The sequence below is a fragment of the Mastacembelus armatus genome, chromosome 14 (genome assembly GCF_900324485.2).
Source record: "Mastacembelus armatus chromosome 14, fMasArm1.2, whole genome shotgun sequence".
Taxonomy (NCBI): domain Eukaryota; kingdom Metazoa; phylum Chordata; class Actinopteri; order Synbranchiformes; family Mastacembelidae; genus Mastacembelus; species Mastacembelus armatus.
This window is the reverse complement of record NC_046646.1, coordinates 12091156-12112284: the sequence shown is the minus strand read 5'-3', so window position 1 is coordinate 12112284 and position 21129 is coordinate 12091156. Positions and strand designations below refer to the sequence as shown.

The window sequence follows — 21129 nt, the reverse complement described above, 5'->3', positions numbered from 1 at the left end:
GCTTGCAGAGCTCAAGTACAGGGCTGCTTCAGAGGGCATGTAAGGTGGTAGAGGAGGGTCTCAAAGCTTTGGCAAAGGGTGTAGCTACACTGCTGCCACAAGATTGCTCAGCAATCACTGATTCTGCCTTCATGCAGGTAGGCAGTCAACCAGTCCAACACTCAGCTTAAAGGGGTGGGTAAAAGTTCAGTGCTTTCCCATTCTAAGGTAGGTGTAGCCCTGAGATAGGATCTCAACACTGTATTGCATATTGGGAACACAGACAGAGAAAATGACTTGAAAATGCTAAAACTTTGTTTTTCTCTTGTTTTGACAGAAATTTTGTTCCGTCCCTTCATCAGCAGAAGAAAATAAAGATGAAGTAGGACAGAAGGGAACAGAAGTGAAAACTAAGGCAGAATCAGATATTAAAGGCCCTCGAGACAATCATTTCTCACGTGTGCCCTTGCTGGCCATAGATCTTCATCTAGAGCTCAGCATCATCCACCATAGGGCTTCCCTCAAGTTATTGGAGCGAAATGCAGGTCAGACATACTGCTATACTGACTATTTAACTCATTGAGAATTAGCCTTTTGCCTCCACGGAGTTTGTGTTATAGTTTGGTACAAATGGAGGACCCAACAGGGCATATACAGGCAGGTTCAGGTGGTGAGTGAATGCCAAAAGGTGAATAGGCTCAGCAATAGCCCAAGGAGATAAAGTCACATACAAGGCAGGAAGTCAGGTTATTAATAGACTGAAAAGAAACTGGAAAATGGATTTTTTCATTTTAATGCATGCTTTTAGCATCCACACTGGTGAACATAATACTTTTTACATGGAAGGTAGCAACTCTATAGAAGACACAAATAATGGGATTAAACCCTGAAACTTTCTTTGTCGTTTCTAGTTGTAGAATCTGACCTGTTGAATCGAATCAAGAAGAACAAGGTGTCCAAAGCTCTTTTCCTGATGCAGAAAGCCTTGCTGGTGTACAACAAAATGGAACCAAATAACAGCAGCAAAACCAAGACTCTGCTAGAGGTTACACATCCACAAACATTCATACTGTCTTAAACACACACAACTACTCATGTAATGTAAAAAAGCCTATATGTCTCACGCCATCTATCTTAGTAAATATTTCCACATTATAGTAAAATTTTACTACTCAGAAGAACATAGCAAATCTTTGGATAATAAGGTTTAACTGTAATAATGTTAATATAAACAGTAACATATATTTAACTTGCTTGTGTGCACTTGCCAGGAGGCCTCCTCTCTGATAAAGAAAGCAGAGTTGGAGGAAAGAAAGTTGTATTTCTCCAGCACCCCTAAGACTCCAGCTGAAAAAAAGGACAAAGGGATGAAGGAGGGAGAAGAAAACCCTCCACCTCCCCCAATCCTACTCTCACGTACTGATCACTCCTTAACATTTGCCCCAGCACCTTATAACTTGGAAGGACAAGTGAGACTTGCTATTAGTTTTAGAAATTTACTAAACTAAATAATGAAACATCAAACACAATATCTATATTTTCAACTTTCTCTTTGTATTTATTTTCTAGGTGTGCTGGTACCAACTTTGTGGTCGTGCAGCTGAGAGTATTAACTGGAAAGTTCGCCTTGGAGACTGCAGCTTGCCTGGCACTGGAGATATGGTATAATTTAGTTCTTTCACTGAAGAATGTCAGGTCTAATATGACACCATTTTTGTCATCTTGCATGACATGGTGTTTTGTCCATAATATTATGCTTGACTGTGTGTTTACAGGTACCAACAGTATCTGGTAGGTGTGTGCTGAGGGTGGAGGGGCTGGTGCCCAACCAGAAGTATGTGTTTGCTGTTGCAGCCTACAATGGCCAGGGAAAGCTACTGGGCAATACCATAGGGGGGACAACATTCCCACTGCTTGCATCGATGCCTGTACCACTTCTGTCTACGTGGGCTCACTTGGCTCAGGTACACTACAGACTAGTCCAAACTGAGTCCAGGTCAAACTGCCACTTCATACTTGTTTGTTACCTCATCACACTCACTACTTAATGGGTCCAGGTACTGATGCTGAAAAACCTCTGGGGAAGAATTACAGAGCCCTTTGTTCAGCATGCTCACCCTAAAACATATGTACATGGGTGTAGTGAAGAGCCTGTACTGTTTGCATGATTAACATGGACTCACGCAGCTATTCATTGATGGGATTTTTCCAAATGGTGAAGTGACTGTAATGCTGATGGCCACAAAGCCAGAGAAGAAGCAGGATTATGACTGTTGCTTTTTTGACTCCCTCTTCAGGTGGCATTTCAAATAAAGCAGTATGACATAGCCAAGAGAGCCTGCAGGGAACTGTGGAGCCACTACACCTTCTCCGACCCTGGGACCAACAGCACACAAAATAGACTCGCGACCACTGGGTAAAGAGGAAAATATATCCACACATTTAAGGAAGTCTTTAATTTTTTGCTTTTGTTAATTTCCTTCTACTGTATCCTCATTCACCATGCTGAAGGCTGCATAAACAGACCCTAGAATGCTCCTCTTCTCACCTGTGTCAGTTGTTCCTCACTTCAATCTTCATTGAGATGGAGATCAACATTCAGCAGCAATCACTCTACTGTGACTTATTCAGTAAAAATTGCCCATTTATCTGGGACCAGGTAACAATCGAGCTGACTAAAGAAGTAAGAGTATATTTGCTAAATTTAATTACCATATGAGAAGTAGCACAAACAGTTTGGTTTTGCTTGTATTAATATGACAAAGATTATATTTAGTGAGTACATTACATAAATAAATGATATGTGTGGGTGTGGATGCAGGAGGCCAGACTGGCAGAATGTGACCGAATACTGGTGGCCATGGACTTGGCGATGTGGTTGAATGATGGTAACACTGCGTTGCAAGCTGCTGTAAGCTGTTATGATCTCCTGGCACCTCTGATCTTCCATCAGATCATTTGCGATCATGTGGTACAGGTACACAGAAAACCTCATCCATAAAAATCATAACAAGTCAAAATTTACTTTGTTTACAATGCAACATAATACAAAGTCTAAAATACTGATAACTATTCCCATGTTTTGATGTTCAGGTGCTAAAAAAATGCCTGCTAGTTTTGGAGCAGAATTCAGGTCTTCTCAAACAAAAATGGACAGGTAGCATCTTAGAGTCATTTCTGCACATGATAGCCTGCATCACCTATTACCTGTCAAAGGTGTGTATGTGTATGTGTGTATGTACATTTCATTCTGTTTATGTGTACAAATGATAAAAGTTTTAATGGCTTAAAAAACAAATGTATGAACTGCATGCTACAAATTAGCATCAACTCTTGACTTCCCCTTATTGTGACAAAATGTCCAAATAACAATGAAAGGTACTTTATCAAATACTTAAATACATATTACTACCATCTTTTATAGAACATATATAGAGCACAACAATATGTGGTAATTGTCACTAAGTGTAGTGTACCTGTACTTTGATTTACATTTACACTGACTTATTGACTTACAATTCCCAGCTATCCCATATGATAATCAGGCAGGCGCCCCGCAAAAAATAATTTCTCATTCTTTCTGACCAGACGTTCCGTGTGCTAAGGGAGCATCAGTTGGCTTCCATGGTAATGGACTGTGGTCGCAGGTTGCTTCAGGAGGTCCATGATGCCCAGCTTCGGATCAGTAGACTTGCCCATGAACCAGTGAGGGTAAGACAATCAAAAAGTGCACAAATATTTGATGATTTAAGTTGTATTCACATGGAAATTGTTTTTCTGATCTGCACTAGCATAGCCCCTTGTGTTGGGGTGTGTTGTTTCATGTACCAGTGAGACAAATATAATGAAATATAACTGAAATATAATCTGATAAGTCCAGTTGAGAAACAGATTTATTTGTTTAAAGCTTGTTAGATGGCAAACACGGCACAGTGATTTATAAGACTCACAGAGAGAAGCTTTCAACATTGGAAAAGGGGCAGCTGTTTTTTCTTTAGCTATGATGATTTTCAGGTAAACAGCAGAAAACAGCTCAGTCCATGTACATGATTGACAAACACAGGTGCATCTCTGGATGAACTCTGTGTGCCTTATTACCATTCCTAGAATGACTGCTATGTTCTAGGTGTTATATTATTTTATATTTAATCATTTTAAGTATGCTCCAACTAAAGAATATCTTGTTCCACTGTTCTGTTATTTTTCTGTATGTATATATTTGTGTGTAGTCTAAGGCAGTAGATCACGCTGCAATCAAGGGTGAAATGAAGATGAGTCTTCAGCTGAAAGCACTGAATGTGAAGAACAAGAAAAGAAACACATCTGAAGCTGCTCTTACCAAAGACAATGGTGACACACAGACATACAGTTTTTTTTTCAGGGAGTTCCTGCCTCTTTACTCCAAAAACTATATTTATTGAAAGTATGTGTTATATATTTAAGCTCTTCTGGCAATATTTGAAGTCTTTTGTAACAAATTAAAATTTGTAGTATTCATAATAATGATGCATATACGCTCAGTACAATACATTTTAGGGTGCTGTTTAATAATAAACACTTGCTCAATATTGAATACAGCTTTTTTTTAGTTTCTGTAGAGATTTCACACGCACTGACTGGCTGTGAGGATCCTGCCATTTTGTATGATCTGATCTCCAGCAACCCTTTAAGGGATGCCTATCAATATGGTAGGTATCACACAACTCATATGCTTCTTTCAACAAATAATTTCTCCTGTTCATTTACAGCTTTGTTTGTATTTGTTTTCATTATAGTGATGAAGCTCAGACGCCAAGCATATTTCATTGAGTATGCTGCGCTGCTCCTCCACAGAACCATGGAAGAAGGCCATCCAGACCTTGTGTTACAGTGGGGGCAAAGCATGTTTGAATTTCTTTCTAGGTGTGCCTTCACTACACACAAACAGACATCTTTAGTTTAATAATCTTTGTGTCCTTTATTTCTGGTATAGTCACAATGTTAAATAATGCATTACTGTTGGCTTTTATTATGCAGTTATGTAATTTGCTATTAACCTTATGATGTATATTTGCAGTTTTACTATTGTTGAATGTGTGTGAATGGTGCTCTCTTTGTCAGGCGTGATGAGGTGATTGGATTGTCCACAAAGCATGTGGAGGGAGATGGTCAGAGTAAAAGAAGATATAGTGCTCAGGCTCTAAAAGGAAATGAACCACCCCAGGTGAAAATACAAATATGTATATATACATGTAAGGGATATGCTTTTTGTGAATGCACATTATTTATCAATGAATCTGTCTTTGTGCATATGTGAAATTTGTTATTTATATTAGCTCTGTTAAGCTGATCCACATGTGCACACAGAGAATAAATCTTCTAACAGCATGTGAAACAAACTGTTTTGGTTTTCAGATGTTCAAATAGCCCTGACCTACTGTGTATCCACTTGTTCTACAAATTCGTTGTGGGTTGTTACTTTAGTGCCATACATGTATTGTAGACTCCCATCACAGTTATCCTATGTACAGCTCATTACTAATGTATCCCAAAGGAAACAAGTTAAAAAAGTGCAAAAGTGGAATGTACTATTTATTTAAAATTATTCATTTTGTGCTGTTAATTGCCTTTAGTTGATATAAAATATGAAGATAAATAACATGCTTTTTTGTACACCAAGAACACGACTTCTCATGAAGATACAAGAAAGAAACTAAAGCAGAAAATGCCACACAGCATGCTTCAGGCAGTAAGAACTAACAGGTGCATTATGTATTTATGTATGTTTATTGCTATTTTTGGGATGTCTGTTTTTGTGTGTAATTGTGCATGTGGGTTCAGATAATCACATGTGCACTGTGTGTGTAGAGAGATGCAGGCTGTGGAGAACCTGTTAAACGTGATGTCGTCTATGGTGAAACGCTACAAGAAGCAGTTTCAGCTGAGGAACATGTTCTGTGGGGAGAGGGTGTGGAAGTCACATCTTAACTACAGCATGGCTCAGGCACATATCGCACTCTTTTATCAAGGCCTGGAACAGCTGCATGGAAGAGACCTGCAGTACAGGTACACACAAAATATTAACTTTTCATCCAATTATATGTCAACAAATAGAGTGTGGGTAATTGCCCCTGGGCATGATTTTATAACTTTAGGTGACATTTAGTTTTGCTGTTGTTATCTGAAATAACCTTTAATAATATAAACTGTATGCGCTTTGCTCAGATACAGCGAGTTAAATCCTTTGCATTTCTCTCTGGCCTACTCTGGTATCATGGTGTGGAGGAACGCACAACCTCAGCAGTCTTCTAAACAAGAGGGTGTCTCAGACTCCTCTCACTTTAGTCCTAAGGATAATGTAACAGCTCACAAAATGGAGGGTGAGGAAATGACATACTGAAAAATTCAAATAAAAACTACCACCGTCTGGACTGATCACCTCTCTTCCTTTTCTTTCAGGAGACGGAGTTGATGACTCTACAGATCAGAGTGGTGATGAGGAAGATGACTCCTCTCAATCTGAGGAACAGCAGATTGAGATACAAAGGCAAACTGCTGCCTTGCTGCTGGACTCACTTAACAATGCTGGTTTACACCTCCGAAGGGCCATGGTACTGTTTGCACATGCACAGAGATCCACTCACACATAAGTAGACAAATGCTGACATTACATAAATGTGTAAATGCAGACATGTCTAAGTATGTGTATTATTTGAAAATCAGAAAATATTGTGTGTGTGTGTTTATTCTGTTGTTTAGTCACATACATTACAGTATTTTTTCTATGTGCCATTGATTTTAGTTTCATAATTTATTTTGTATTTTATTCATATATTCCAGGTATTGGCTCATCGTGGCGGGCACTGGACCATTCTGCAATATATCTGTCAGACTATGTGGGATCAAAGCTGCAGGTTTGATTTCCTAATACAGAGAGCAGCTCAGCTTGAACCTTCCCCTGTCATTACAGTAGAACAGCTACATACCACCTTCACCCCACTACTAGTGCTGGCTACTGATCTAATGATGGACATGCTGAACAGACTAAGGGTGCGTCTCATATGCAGCTATATACACACACTTAGCTACTTTTTTTAAAAGTCACATGTAGAATTATTAATTTCAAATAGATGATTAAAAGAAAACCTCTGGATTGCAAAGTGTGTTGCAATCTATCATCATAATCTTTGTCCCTGCTAGCTGTGGAGTTTGTATGATAGTGACTTTACTGAGGAGGAATTAGAGTCCAGTCTCCAGTTCTCAGCCCTGGACGACAACACTCAGGTAGACCTGCGTTGGGTGCGTACCTTGGTGTTGCATACACTGGAGCGGCTCCATGACCGTGGCAAATGGGAAAGCCTGGCCCACTTTGCCTTACTTTTCAACTCATACACACGGTAAATCAGCTTATAATAACATCACAAAGCTTTGAGTGCAACAAAATTGAATTATGAAAAGGTTTGTATAGAAGCATTTAAATGACACTGAGAGTGACAAAGTTATATCATTAAAGGGACTTTGAATGGAGTTTTTTTATTTGGAGAATTTAGTAGTCATAAAGAGGATACATACAATTGGTACAGAAAGATACACATCACATACTCTCAGTAGTGTAATATACAGAGGCATTCATTTTCTTTATTTAGTGCATTTCACATTTGGTGTTTTTAAATGATCTACCATTGCCATTATTTTGGTCATTAGTCTGTCAGGAATTCAGTTTAAAATTTTTGAGTCACCTATTACGCTGTCCCAGAGTAAATACCCATGGTTGTGTCTGTTTGTGTGTGTGTCTGTATCTGTAATGTCTATCCAAGGGAACATTACACTTTGAGCATAACCCCTCTACTAGTTCATGCTCAGAGGAAGCTGCTTGAAAGGATTAGTTCTTTTGGAGGACCTCCAGTCCCACAACCACACCATGTCAAGACACATAAGGCCACTGGCAAGGAGGTAGCACATAGACATATATCAACAATCTCTGTATGGTACGGTTGTTCTTTTTTGTGATAGTGAGTGTGAGTCAGAGTATAGCTATCATTCAAGTTGTTTTATAATCTGTTAATGTATGCACTTATCCATTGTGTGCTTTGTACTGTTAATGCATATGTCTGGTGCATACTTGTCTTTATTTCAGGTAACTTACAGGAGCTATGCAAGCTGCCAGCTGCTCAGTGGGTGGACCCCTCATTTTGCACAGCAACAGCTGATTCGCAAAAAAGCAGCACCCACAAGCTCCACTTTGCATGATGCAGTTGAGCTTAAAGGTTTGGACAGACACCTTTATGTCAGACTATATCATTCATACAGATGAATGTTTGTAGTACATATTGTTATCTGCCCTACATTGAAATGATTCAAATATAGAAATGACAGAACAGTGAAATACTATGTTAAAATTACCAGTGTGTTACATAGGGCACACAATATCCAACAAGTATAGAGAAGATGTGTTTACATATGGAATGCTTTCATGGATATACTGTATGTTCTGTGTCTAAGATGCAGAAATACGCAACTCTTTGTCCCTTGTCTGCGTTCCCCTGGATGTAGAAGAAACACTGTGCTGTTACCATCAAGCTCTTGAAAGAAGACCGCATTGTTCTCAGGTCTTCCAGCATAGTCGCTCATTACTGCTGCTGCTTCTGGCTTATACACAGCCCTGTGAGTTCAGTGCTGATGGAGCACACACACACATTCACTAACATAAGTCTTTAAAACTCAGACTGTTTACACTGTACGTATCTCTCTGCAGGCTTTGCGGTACAGTTGCAACATTTTCATAGCGGAGGTTTTAGCCATACAACAAGCGTGGTGAATTTCAGTCCAATTGTTATACCAACTCCAAGCATCCAACCTTGTGACCTGACAGTGGAGGACTATAGCACTCCAAATGCTTTGTACAGCCTTCCTATCAGTCCTGACCAAATGCCGACTCTCACTGCTGCATACTCCACCTGCATTAGTAAGAACACAAAGTAAAGACTTTTATAGCACACGTTTTATGAACATGTCAAGAATTGACAAGTTGCTAGTAGGTAGGACACAGAGTTTATGTGATGTGAATATGTGTTTCTAAATAAGAAGATAATAACATAGGAAGAAGTATGTGGTGGGCTGTGAAGGTCTCAGATTTCTTTCTTTTCATCTCATGTCATTAACCTTTTCTTCAGAATATCTCCAGGCCAACACTCATGACTCCCTTAGGGTTTTGGCACTGCATGAAATGGGAAACCTTCAGTTCTACAACGGAAACATGCGGTTAGAATTATGTTTTATCCCCTGAGTGTATATGTATGTGTGTTGAAGATAGCTTCTGGCATTTAACTGCAATTTTGGGCTTTTCATGATTTAATTATAATAATATTCATTGCTACCTGTGTTGTATCTCCAGGGCAGCAAACTCATACTGGAGTAAAGCTGTAGATTGTGCCCTACAGAGCTCAGGTGTTATAGAGAAATGGGATGGCATGTCCTTTGGGAACAGCTGCCTGCAACAAACTGTAAAGCAGGCAGGAATCTGGGGATGTCTACAGGCTGCTGGGCTCACTGCTAAGATAGCACAGTAGGTTTGTTTGAAGGACTCAACAAAGCTTCTGTAGTTATCTGTAGTTTACTGTTTAGTTAACTGAGGTAGTTTTACATATTCAAAGCTCATGAGCTAACTATTTCCAAGGCAGCAGAGGAACTTAGTTTCCTGGTGGTACCAGCTGGAAATGATTTATAGTGCTGTTGTGCTTTTTTTCTGTCACAAGCATACACCTTTAAAGCTAACTGCATCTGAATGACATGTTTTTAATCTACAGGTACATCTTAACTTCTCATATAGGCCAGCGGACAAAGTGCTGTCTCCTGTCTGCTCACCTCTTTAAGGTAATACTTCCAAGTGATGTTAAACTCTCTCCACACAAACATGTCTTTTACCTTTGTTCTTGAATATACAATTTGGGGAATGATTGCAGGGGATGTGTTTGCTCTGTATGTTTTTTGTGTGTATGTGTGTTTGCATGCATGCCTTCTGACATGCTTGTGTATTTGTGACCTACTTTTAGTGTGTACTGTGCTGTTCTCTGGCTCAGCCTCAGGATGACCTCCAGTATACCTCCCACATCATTGGAGATGAATTGATCCCTGGAGTCAGTCTTTTCTCTGAACCCCACAGGGTTCACCTCGGCACCACAGTAGCCAGCCTTAACTTCATTTGCCACTGGCTCTTTACCACTGGCTACTACATTAAGGTACACACAAACACTGTCTTTTTTCATTTTGAAGCCCAAGGATTAACACATAAACTCACTTATTGTTAAATTATGTTTGTTTTTTCAGCTACTACCCATATTAGCCTTTTACCAACATATTGTGGGGAATGTGTGCAGAGATTTGCAACGCACAGTTGAAGGAAAAATACTTAAGGTCAGGATTTGTGTTTTCTCATATGCATACTTGTGTTTTTCCTCTCACTGTTTTGATGGCGTTTTTACACTGGGCTGGTGTTTTCTGCAGATACGTGCCCTTACTGAACTGTGTCTGTTCACTGAAGCTGTAAAGGAGGTAATTCAGCTGATACAAGGAATAGGGATCCTTTTACCTTATGGACATTACATAGCCAAAGACAATCTCCATGTAAGAATGCACACATAATTATCTTCTCTCTGTTTTTTTGGCACTTCTGTCCACTGCTTATGCTAAAACTGTTGCAGCTCACCCTTGTGGATATACTCTCTAATCTCTGTTACAATTTTGACTTTACATTTGCAATATTGTAAATCAAAATCTTTCATGAAAATATTTGAACACATGGGTTGTTTATGTACCATATTCTGTGTACATTAAATATTGTGCTTATTGTGCAGCCTGTGAAGAAATTCTACAGCAACAGGTCTCTCCTGGACAACGCAGAGGTACTTTCTTTATATTTCTAAAGAAGATCTCGAGCCATTTTTCCAGTATTATTCTGTCATTTATCGATATTAATGTTAATTAAGTACTTCAACAATAAATCTGTAAAATTGAAGATGTAAATCAATTATTACATAATCTTAAAAAAAACATATTGCTAGTTTGTATAGTACAGAAGTAATTTTCTCTGCTTTTAACAGAATCAGCTCATCTCACCTCCACTAGCCTACCTAACACCCTTAAAATTAGCCAAATGCTTACCCACTCTTCTAGAAGTACAAAAAATGTCTTTTTTAGTGTCTGTGCTGCTGTTTGTGCTGCGGACAAGTCATCAAATACATATTTTTATAAAAAAAATGTGCTCACTGTACAAGCTTACTAAATTGATTTTTTTATGTACTGTGTGATGTGTGTGGTTAGGCTTTGGACGAACTTGTGAATTGTGACATTATGCCAGAGGTGCGCGTGTTGTATGGCTCCACATTGTGCCTCAGATTCTACCTGGCCCGTGTTCAGCTAGTCCTGGCGCTCAGTAACACTGTACATGGGCCTCCTGTGCCAGGTCTGTAACCAGGAGCTCTGCATCAAGGGAAACCATTTGAATACGCACCAGCCTGTAAACTAATTATAGCAATAACTAAACTGCTTTGCCGTATTTGTTTACTGAGTCATTCACATTCATTGTAAATTGAACTAGTTTGATTTTATACTCACAGTCCCTGTGGCTTAAACATTTTTCTTATGCATAAAGCAGGAATGTCATTCAGACTCTTTTGAAACAGTAGCTTGTGCCAGCAAAACAAGTTGTTCAGTGAACTCAGAACATCAGGAGCAAGACAGACAGGACAGTGAGGGCTACTGCCTAAATAAAGAAGAGCCAAAACTGCTGGATCTTTGCACTGTGAATGAGAAGCTCACTCCAGAAAGTGTTAAGGCAAGACTTCTTATTACATTGAGTTAATGTTTAATTTGGGGGTTTGCCACATTTTGTAAATTCTTAATTAAAATATTCATACTTTTTAATCATGTCACATTACAGTAAATATGGAACGTTTTTTTTTCCAGTTAACTTACCCAAATCTGTCATTTTCTCTGTTATAGTTCCTTCTGTTAGAAGCAACGTCCACCATGTTGCACTCCATTTCGCAGCAGCTCACATCACAGTGCTGTAGTGAGCTGGAGAACCTGGAGCTGACCATAGAGTCCAACCTTCTAAAGGCCAATCTGTTCCTACAGCAGGGACAAGCTGCACTTAGGTATGACGCCCTTATGCTTGTACACTGCATGTGTATGATTTCATGCTTATGTTTACATGTGGTGACTAGTCTAAAGATTTTAACAACCATTTCAGTGCTGAGATGGCAGTTTCGTCATTGGTGCTGCTGCAGACTTCTCCTGTAATCACTGGACGATCCATATCTAGCTCTCAGAATCCTGCATCTGAGCTCCCACATAATGCAGCTGGAAGTAAAGAGGTAGCATGTTTACATAAAGTAGTTCTGATCAAATAAGTAGATTTTTAAACAAAACTAAAGTATATAAAATACTTATTTTTATGGTGTGTTGTAGACATCACAATATTACAACCAACAGAACCGCCAATATAAAAGCTGTTCTTATGAGTATGTTAGCAGCTGAAATGTAACAATGCTGATTTTTTAAAAATTTAAATATAAAAATAACTACGTGAACCTAGGCAGTGAAGTGATGATTGACTGTATGTGGTGTTCGTGGATGTATGTGTTATGTCACTTTCCACAGGATACTAAAGATTGCAGATTGTCAAACTTGCACATAGACTTTCCTTTAGCACTTGAAGCTAGTGAAAGAATTGGAGTTTCTCAGTGGCTGCGTTGTCGCCTGGCTTTAGTCCGCAGCCTAACTGCACAGGTCCATGGCACTGCTGCTCTTTTCCCAGGTAGAGTTATGTGTTGTCTCTCCCTTTCATTTTTTGTAATTGAACATGCATGTGTGTATGTGTATGTTTAAATGTATTTGGGGTGTCTTTTTAAGGTAAGAATATTAATGAGGAAGCAGCTAAGGTATTAAAGCAAGGTCTTGATGAATGTGTCCTATGGGGAGACTCTCATACTCGAGCTGCTTTGATGATCGAAAGTGCACAATTGAAAGCACAGAGAGGCAGGACTGATGACAGCATTGCAATGCTACAGGTACAGACACACAAACAGACATCTAGTTTTCTTGCTCCTTATCTGCAAAGATTTTAGAAAACAGAAATGATATATTTTTAGCTCTATTAATTTTGTATATTAAATCATTTTTATACAATTTTTTGTTGTTTATTTTTGCAAGAAAACAGAATTTCACATAGATACAGATTCCCTTTTGAAGAACAAATCTTGCTTATCTAAAGTAAATTATTACTCTGTCTTCACTGAATTTCTTGATACACCCCTCTAATGTCATGACCCGGATTTGAACCGGGGTTGCTGCGACCACAACGCAGAGTACTAACCACTATACGATCATGGCCCTGTGGTTATTGCTGGCAAACGATTGCATGTTGTCCTCTCCGAATAGATATACAATTTTTCCCATTCCCTACATTATGTGAGAAGTCGAGAGGTGGCAGCGCAATTCATCTAGCGCTGTTGCGAATGCCCTCTAGTAAAACTTTTTGACTTTCAAATCAGGATGAGCAACAAGTCTCGATTAAAGTTAAACAAAATTCAGTACAGTTGTGGCTGACTGTAAAGAAAGGGTTCTGACGCTTTGTAGCACATTGTGGCAGGCCATTTTCTTATCGTTAGAATTGCTATGGCTGCAAATGCGCTTTCCTAAAGAGTTCACACTGGTGCAGTAACGGAAGTGAGACGCGAGCAGGGAGATATAAAGCTTGCATCGAGCTAGCCAGGAGTCGAACCTAGAATCTTCTGATCCGTAGTCAGACGCGTTATCCATTGCGCCACTAGCCCCACATAAGCACATGGTTAGTGAGAAGTTGAGGAGTGGCACTAACTGCAAACGGTTGTGCCCTTGTACTTTGATTAAAGTTGTGCAGAATTGTGGTCTTTTTAGTCAGAACATAAGAGGACTTATGCTTGAAAATAGGCGTTATCCACTGAGCTTAAACCTTTGTAAAATGAAATAGGAGCTGGACTATTTTGAGACAAAGGTTCCACAAAAGAGAAAAAAAAACACCCACGCCGGATGCCGTGACCCGGATTCGAACCGGGGTTACTGCGACCACAACGCAGAGTACTAACCACTATACGATCACGGCCCTGGGGTTATTGCTGGCAAACGATTGCATGTTGTCCTCTCCGAATAGATATACAATTTTTCCCATTCCCTACATTATGTGAGAAGTCGAGAGGTGGCAGCGCAATTCATCTAGCGCTGTTGCGAATGCCCTCTAGTAAAACTTTTTGACTTTCAAATCAGGATGAGCAACAAGTCTCGATTAAAGTTAAACAAAATTCAGTACAGTTGTGGCTGACTGTAAAGAAAGGGTTCTGACGCTTTGTAGCACATTGTGGCAGGCCATTTTCTTATCGTTAGAATTGCTCTGGCTGCAAATGCGCTTTCCTAAAGAGTTCACACTAGTGCAGTAACGGAAGTGAGACGCGAGCAGGGAGATATAAAGCTTGCGTCGAGCTAGCCAGGAGTCCGTAGTCAGACGCGTTATCCATTGCGCCACTAGCCCTACATCAGCACATCGTTAGTGAGAAGTTGAGGAGTGGCACTAACTGCAAACGGTTGTGCCCTTGTACTTTGATTAAAGTTGTGCAGAATTGTGGTCTTTTTAGTCAGAACATAAGAGGACTTATGCTTGAAAATAGGCATTATCCACTGAGCTTAAACCTTTGTAAAATGAAATAGGAGCTGGACTATTTTGAGACAAAGGTTCCACAAAAGAAAAAAAAAAACACCCACGCCGGATGCCGTGACCCGGATTCGAACCGGGGTTGCTGCGACCACAACGCAGAGTACTAACCACTATACGATCACGGCCCTGTGGTTATTGCTGGCAAACGATTGCATGTTGTCCTCTCCGAATAGATATACAATTTTTCCCATTCCCTACATTATGTGAGAAGTCGAGAGGTGGCAGCGCAATTCATCTAGCGCTGTTGCGAATGCCCTCTAGTAAAACTTTTTGACTTTCAAATCAGGATGAGCAACAAGTCTCGATTAAAGTTAAACAAAATTCAGTACAGTTGTGGCTGACTGTAAAGAAAGGGTTCTGACGCTTTGTAGCACATTGTGGCAGGCCATTTTCTTATCGTTAGAATTGCTCTGGCTGCAAATGCGCTTTCCTAAAGAGTTCACACTGGTACAGTAACGGAAGTGAGACGCGAGCAGGGAGATATAAAGCTTGCGTCGAGCTAGCCAGGAGTCGAACCTAGAATCTTCTGATCCGTAGTCAGACGCGTTATCCATTGCGCCACTAGCCCTACATCAGCACATCCTTAGTGAGAAGTTGAGGAGTGGCACTAACTGCAAACGGTTGTGCCCTTGTACTTTGATTAAAGTTGTGCAGAATTGTGGTCTTTTTAGTCAGAACATAAGAGGACTTATGCTTGAAAATAGGCATTATCCACTGAGCTTAAACCTTTGTAAAATGAAATAGGAGCTGGACTATTTTGAGACAAAGGTTCCACAAAAGAGAAAAAAAAACACCCACGCCGGATGCCGTGACCCGGATTCGAACCGGGGTTGCTGCGACCACAACGCAGAGTACTAACCACTATACGATCACGGCCCTGTGGTTATTGCTGGCAAACGATTGCATGTTGTCCTCTCCGAATAGATATACAATTTTTCCCGTTCCCTACATTATGTGAGAAGTCGAGAGGTGGCAGCGCAATTCATCTAGCGCTGTTGCGAATGCCCTCTAGTAAAACTTTTTGACTTTCAAATCAGGATGAGCAACAAGTCTCGATTAAAGTTAAACAAAATTCAGTACAGTTGTGGCTGACTGTAAAGAAAGGGTTCTGACGCTTTGTAGCACATTGTGGCAGGCCATTTTCTTATCGTTAGAATTGCTCTGGCTGCAAATGCGCTTTCCTAAAGAGTTCACACTGGTGCAGTAACGGAAGTGAGACGCGAGCAGGGAGATATAAAGCTTGCGTCGAGCTAGCCAGGAGTCGAACCTAGAATCTTCTGATCCATAGTCAGACGCGTTATCCATTGCGCCACTAGCCCCACATAAGCACATGGTTAGTGAGAAGTTGAGGAGTGGCACTAACTGCAAACGGTTGTGCCCTTGTACTTTGATTAAAGTTGTGCAGAATTGTGGTCTTTTTAGTCAGAACATAAGAGGACTTATGCTTGAAAATAGGCATTCTCCAACATGTTATCCAATTTCAACTGTGAGCTACGAAATCTACTCAACACCTTCGCCCCACTCAAAACTAGATCTGTATCCTTTACGCACTCTGCTCCATGGTACACACCCGAACTCCGCCTCCTCAAAACCCAAGCCCGTCGCCTTGAACGTCTCTTCAAAAAAACCGGTTCATCCACCCACAAGGACTTATACCTAAACCACATACTGAAGTACAAGCAAACCATTACTCAAACAAAATCTGACTTCTATGCCTCGCTTATTGTATCCGCCTCTGGCTCCACGCGTTCCCTCTTCTCCACTGTCAAAAATTTATTGGGCCCTCCCGATACTCCTCTCTTCCCTTCACTCTCCACCACCTTGTGCAATAACTTCCTGGATTTCTTCTCATCAAAAATCGAAAATATACACCAGCAATTTCCCCCCATCTGTGACACTGCGAACTGCCTCCACTGTACCCTTCCCTCTCTACCAGTATCCTCCCTGCTTTCGAGTTTTATCATTCCACCCACCACGGTTATCTCTTCCCTGATCCTCAAATCCAAACCCTCAACCTGCAAACTTGACCCCCTACCAACCAACCTCGTCAAGCTCTGTCTCCCCTCTCTCCTTCCTCATCTTACCCACATTATTCACACTTCCCTCAGTTCTGGCATCGTACCCCCATCACTCAAGACAGCCATCATCTCACCAATTCTAAAAAAACCTGGTCTCGATCCTGCCGACCTTAACAACTTCCGCCCTATCTCCAATCTCCCGTTCCTCTCCAAAATCCTGGAAAAAGTTGTTCACCACCAGGTCCATACCCACCTTTCCGCCAATAGCCTATACGAACACTTTCAATCTGGTTTCCGCCAACTTCACAGCACTGAAACTGCCCTGGTCAAAATCACCAACGACCTCCTAGTAGCCGCAGACTCTGGCCTTGTCTCCATCCTCATCCTCCTTGACCTAACTGCAGCTTTTGACACCATCTCACACAATATTCTCCTCCATCGCCTTGCTTCCATCGGCATAGCCGGCTCGGTCCTCTCATGGTTCACCTCCTACCTATCTGACCGCACCCAGTCCGTCCATCTCCAGAACTTCCACTCCCAGCCCTCTACTGTCAGTTGTGGCGTGCCTCAGGGCTCTGTCCTGGGGCCCCTCCTCTTTATTATTTATCTCCTTCCTCTCGGAAATATCCTTAGGCAACATAACATCAATTTCCACTGTTATGCAGACGACACCCAGCTCTACCTCTCTGCTGCTCCATCTTCTACCCTCCCCCCTCCCTCCCTCCTTACCTGCTTACATAATATCAAATCCTGGTTCACCCATAACTTTTTGAAACTCAACCCTGACAAAACTGAAATTCTCCTCGTGGGCACCAGATCCACCCTTTCTAAAACCAGCACCTTCTCCATTCAAATTGACAACAATACTGTCCCCCCCTCCCCCCAAGTTAAAAGCCTGGGTGTCATCCTAGACGGTACTCTCTCCTTCACTCAGCATATCAATACCACTACCCGGTCGGCCTACTCCCATCTCCGTAACATAAACCGCATCCGTTCCTCACTCACCACCGATAGCACGGCAATACTCATTAACGCCTTTGTCACCTCTCGTTTGGATTACTGTAACTCACTCCTCACTGGTCTACCTCTCAAATCACTTCGCAAACTTCAACTTGTCCAGAACTCTGCTGCCCGAATCATCACCAGAACTCCATCCTCACATCATATCACCCCTGTCCTTAAACAACTTCACTGGCTCCCTGTGTCCTTCCGTATAAACTATAAAATCCTCCTTCTCACCTACAAAGCCCTCCACTCTATTGCCCCACCATACATCACTGAACTACTTCATATCTATTCTCCGCCTCGTCCTCTCCGCTCCTCCAGTTCCACTCTCCTCTGCACCCCTACAGCGCGCCTGGCCACCATGGGCGCTAGATCCTTCAGCCACACTGCGCCCCGCCTTTGGAACATTCTCCCTCATCGCATCCGGTCGTCTCCGGACTTATCAACTTTTAAATCATCACTCAAAACATATCTGTTCCGTATAGCGTTTTCCACCTAACTCTCTTAACTTCTCAAAGCAGCCCGTGATGTCCTACCACCCTCTGCCTATTTCATATTGTCTCATACTGTTTCATATTTGTTGTTCTGTCATCTGGGTTTCTGTATTTCAATTTACTTGTACTGTACTTCGCCCACTTCCTAGATAATCCACGCTTTTGCCTTTACATTCTCTCCCGCCGTTTATGTATTCTTGTTACTGTTGTTTTAATGCACTCTATGTATATCATGCTGTATGCTTCCTTTTCTATCTGTAAGGTGACCTTGAGACTTTGAAAGGCGCCATGAAATAAAATGTATTATTATTATTATTATTATTATTATCCACTGAGCTTAAACCTTTGTAAAATGAAATAGGAGCTGGACTATTTTGAGACAAAGGTTCCACAAAAGAGAAAAAAAAACACCCACGCCGGATGCCGTGACCCGGATTCGAACCGGGGTTGCTGCGACCACAACGCAGAGTACTAACCACTATACGATCACGGCCCTGTGGTTATTGCTGGCAAACGATTGCATGTTGTCCTCTCCGAATAGATATACAATTTTTCCCGTTCCCTACATTATGTGAGAAGTCGAGAGGTGGCAGCGCAATTCATCTAGCGCTGTTGCGAATGCCCTCTAGTAAAACTTTTTGACTTTCAAATCAGGATGAGCAACAAGTCTCGATTAAAGTTAAACAAAATTCAGTACAGTTGTGGCTGACTGTAAAGAAAGGGTTCTGACGCTTTGTAGCACATTGTGGCAGGCCATTTTCTTATCGTTAGAATTGCTCTGGCTGCAAATGCGCTTTCCTAAAGAGTTCACACTAGTGCAGTAACGGAAGTGAGATGCGAGCAGGGAGATATAAAGGTTGCGTCGAGCTAGCCAGGAGTCGAACCTAGAATCTTCTGATCCGTAGTCAGACACGTTATCCTTTGCGCCACTAGCCCTACATAAGCACATCCTTAGTGAGAAGTTGAGGAGTGGCACTAACTGCAAACGGTTGTGCCCTTGTACTTTGATTAAAGTTGTGCAGAATTGTGGTCTTTTTAGTCAGAACATAAGAGGACTTATGCTTGAAAATAGGCATTATCCACTGAGCTTAAACCTTTGTAAAATGAAATAGGAGCTGGACTATTTTGAGACAAAGATTCCACAAAAGAGAAAAAAAAACACCCACGCCGGATGCCGTGACCCGGATTTGAACCGGGGTTGCTGCGACCACAACGCAGAGTACTAACCACTATACGATCACGGCCCTGTGGTTATTGCTGGCAAACGATTGCATGTTGTCCTCTCCGAATAGATATACAATTTTTCCCATTCCCTACATTATGTGAGAAGTCGAGAGGTGGCAGCGCAATTCATCTAGCGCTGTTGCGAATGCCCTCTAGTAAAACTTTTTGACTTTCAAATCAGGATGAGCAACAAGTCTCGATTAAAGTTAAACAAAATTCAGTACAGTTGTGGCTGACTGTAAAGAAAGGGTTCTGACGCTTTGTAGCAGGCCATTTTCTCATCGTTAGAATTGCTGTGGCTGCAAATGCGCTTTCCTAAAGAGTTCACACTGGTGCAGTAACGGAAGTGAGACGCGAGCAGGGAGATATAAAGCCTGCGTCGAGCTAGCCAGGAGTCGAACCTAGAATCTTCTGATCCGTAGTCAGACGCGTTATCCATTGCGCCACTAGCCCCACATAAGCACATGGTTAGTGAGAAGTTGAGGAGTGGCACTAACTGCAAACGGTTGTGCCCTTGTACTTTGATTAAAGTTGTGCAGAATTGTGGTCTTTTTAGTCAGAACATAAGAGGACTTATGCTTGAAAATAGGCATTATCCACTGAGCTTAAACCTTTGTAAAATGAAATAGGAGCTGGACTATTTTGAGACAAAGGTTCCACAAAAGAAAAAAAAAAACACCCACGCCGGATGCCGTGACCCGGATTCGAACCGGGGTTGCTGCGACCACAACGCAGAGTACTAACCACTATACGATCACGGCCCTGTGGTTATTGCTGGCAAACGATTGCATGTTGTCCTCTCCGAATAGATATACAATTTTTCCCATTCCCTACATTATGTGAGAAGTCGAGAGGTGGCAGCGCAATTCATCTAGCGCTGTTGCGAATGCCCTCTAGTAAAACTTTTTGACTTTCAAATCAGGATGAGCAACAAGTCTCGATTAAAGTTAAACAAAATTCAGTACAGTTGTGGCTGACTGTAAAGAAAGGGTTCTGACGCTTTGTAGCAGGCCATTTTCTTATCGTTAGAATTGCTCTGGCTGCAAATGCGCTTTCCTAAAGAGTTCACACTGGTGCAGTAACGGAAGTGAGACGCGAGCAGGGAGATATAAAGCTTGCGTCGAGCTAGCCAGGAGTCGAACCTAGAATCTTCTGATCCGTAGTCAGATGCGTTATCCATTGCGCCACTAGCCCCACATAAGCACATCCTTAGTGAGAAGTTGAGGAGTGGCACTAACTGCAAACGGTTGTGCCCTTGTACTTTGATTAAAGTTGTGCAGAATTGTGGTCTTTTTAGTCAGAACATAAGAGGACTTATGCTTGAAAATAGGCATTATCCACTGAGCTTAAACCTTTGTAAATGAAATAGGAGCTGGACTATTTTGAGACAAAGGTTCCACAAAAGAGAAAAAAAAACACCCACGCCGGATGCCGTGACCCGGATTCGAACCGGGGTTGCTGCGACCACAACGCAGAGTACTAACCACTATACGATCACGGCCCTGTGGTTATTGCTGGCAAACGATTGCATGTTGTCCTCTCCGAATAGATATACAATTTTTCCCATTCCCTACATTATGTGAGAAGTCGAGAGGTGGCAGCGCAATTCATCTAGCGCTGTTGCGAATGCCCTCTAGTAAAACTTTTTGACTTTCAAATCAGGATGAGCAACAGTCTCGAC

General features: G+C 41.4%; 1 protein-coding gene and 14 non-coding genes across 21 annotated transcripts in view; 1 reads left to right on the top strand and 14 right to left on the bottom strand.

Annotated features, from left to right (window-relative positions):
* The window catches only part of cfap54 (cilia and flagella associated 54), a 59986-nt gene that overhangs the window by 6298 nt on the left and 32559 nt on the right, over positions 1 to 21129 (top strand). For 2 of the 7 annotated variants that reach the window (XM_026328263.1, XM_026328261.1), the window contains exons 17-54: positions 9 to 137; positions 317 to 524; positions 891 to 1024; positions 1251 to 1448; positions 1549 to 1641; positions 1755 to 1943; positions 2277 to 2395; positions 2491 to 2662; positions 2801 to 2956; positions 3073 to 3195; positions 3568 to 3690; positions 4209 to 4329; positions 4569 to 4667; positions 4755 to 4881; positions 5080 to 5182; positions 5639 to 5721; positions 5827 to 6024; positions 6184 to 6338; positions 6418 to 6569; positions 6799 to 7008; positions 7159 to 7355; positions 7776 to 7911; positions 8096 to 8225; positions 8461 to 8622; positions 8714 to 8923; positions 9132 to 9219; positions 9353 to 9523; positions 9765 to 9831; positions 10011 to 10196; positions 10285 to 10371; positions 10462 to 10581; positions 10812 to 10859; positions 11278 to 11419; positions 11640 to 11791; positions 11959 to 12113; positions 12209 to 12332; positions 12619 to 12775; positions 12871 to 13028. In XM_026328263.1, coding sequence (XP_026184048.1) covers positions 9 to 137; positions 317 to 524; positions 891 to 1024; positions 1251 to 1448; positions 1549 to 1641; positions 1755 to 1943; positions 2277 to 2395; positions 2491 to 2662; positions 2801 to 2956; positions 3073 to 3195; positions 3568 to 3690; positions 4209 to 4329; positions 4569 to 4667; positions 4755 to 4881; positions 5080 to 5182; positions 5639 to 5721; positions 5827 to 6024; positions 6184 to 6338; positions 6418 to 6569; positions 6799 to 7008; positions 7159 to 7355; positions 7776 to 7911; positions 8096 to 8225; positions 8461 to 8622; positions 8714 to 8923; positions 9132 to 9219; positions 9353 to 9523; positions 9765 to 9831; positions 10011 to 10196; positions 10285 to 10371; positions 10462 to 10581; positions 10812 to 10859; positions 11278 to 11419; positions 11640 to 11791; positions 11959 to 12113; positions 12209 to 12332; positions 12619 to 12775; positions 12871 to 13028 — 5382 coding nt within the window. Of the gene's footprint in view, positions 1 to 8; positions 138 to 316; positions 525 to 890; positions 1025 to 1250; positions 1449 to 1548; positions 1642 to 1754; positions 1944 to 2276; positions 2396 to 2490; positions 2663 to 2800; positions 2957 to 3072; positions 3196 to 3567; positions 3691 to 4208; positions 4330 to 4568; positions 4668 to 4754; positions 4882 to 5079; positions 5183 to 5638; positions 5722 to 5826; positions 6025 to 6183; positions 6339 to 6417; positions 6570 to 6798; positions 7009 to 7158; positions 7356 to 7775; positions 7912 to 8095; positions 8226 to 8460; positions 8623 to 8713; positions 8924 to 9131; positions 9220 to 9352; positions 9524 to 9764; positions 9832 to 10010; positions 10197 to 10284; positions 10372 to 10461; positions 10582 to 10811; positions 10860 to 11277; positions 11420 to 11608; positions 11792 to 11958; positions 12114 to 12208; positions 12333 to 12618; positions 12776 to 12870; positions 13029 to 21129 lie in introns of those variants that run through there. The other 5 variants (XM_026328264.1, XM_026328265.1, XM_026328262.1 and 2 more) reach the window with 5 other exon arrangements.
* trnah-gug (transfer RNA histidin (anticodon GUG)) lies at positions 13279 to 13350 on the bottom strand. The gene has a single exon. It is a non-coding gene; the product is annotated as a tRNA-His (tRNA).
* trnar-acg (transfer RNA arginine (anticodon ACG)) lies at positions 13721 to 13793 on the bottom strand. The gene has a single exon. It is a non-coding gene; the product is annotated as a tRNA-Arg (tRNA).
* On the bottom strand, positions 14030 to 14101 carry trnah-gug (transfer RNA histidin (anticodon GUG)). The gene has a single exon. It is a non-coding gene; the product is annotated as a tRNA-His (tRNA).
* On the bottom strand, positions 14761 to 14832 carry trnah-gug (transfer RNA histidin (anticodon GUG)). Its single transcript has one exon. It is a non-coding gene; the product is annotated as a tRNA-His (tRNA).
* Positions 15203 to 15275, bottom strand: trnar-acg (transfer RNA arginine (anticodon ACG)). Its single transcript has one exon. It is a non-coding gene; the product is annotated as a tRNA-Arg (tRNA).
* Positions 15512 to 15583, bottom strand: trnah-gug (transfer RNA histidin (anticodon GUG)). The gene has a single exon. It is a non-coding gene; the product is annotated as a tRNA-His (tRNA).
* Positions 15954 to 16026, bottom strand: trnah-aug (transfer RNA histidin (anticodon AUG)). Its single transcript has one exon. It is a non-coding gene; the product is annotated as a tRNA-His (tRNA).
* trnah-gug (transfer RNA histidin (anticodon GUG)) lies at positions 18646 to 18717 on the bottom strand. Its single transcript has one exon. It is a non-coding gene; the product is annotated as a tRNA-His (tRNA).
* trnar-acg (transfer RNA arginine (anticodon ACG)) lies at positions 19088 to 19160 on the bottom strand. The gene has a single exon. It is a non-coding gene; the product is annotated as a tRNA-Arg (tRNA).
* trnah-gug (transfer RNA histidin (anticodon GUG)) lies at positions 19397 to 19468 on the bottom strand. Its single transcript has one exon. It is a non-coding gene; the product is annotated as a tRNA-His (tRNA).
* trnar-acg (transfer RNA arginine (anticodon ACG)) lies at positions 19829 to 19901 on the bottom strand. Its single transcript has one exon. It is a non-coding gene; the product is annotated as a tRNA-Arg (tRNA).
* Positions 20138 to 20209, bottom strand: trnah-gug (transfer RNA histidin (anticodon GUG)). The gene has a single exon. It is a non-coding gene; the product is annotated as a tRNA-His (tRNA).
* On the bottom strand, positions 20570 to 20642 carry trnar-acg (transfer RNA arginine (anticodon ACG)). The gene has a single exon. It is a non-coding gene; the product is annotated as a tRNA-Arg (tRNA).
* Positions 20878 to 20949, bottom strand: trnah-gug (transfer RNA histidin (anticodon GUG)). The gene has a single exon. It is a non-coding gene; the product is annotated as a tRNA-His (tRNA).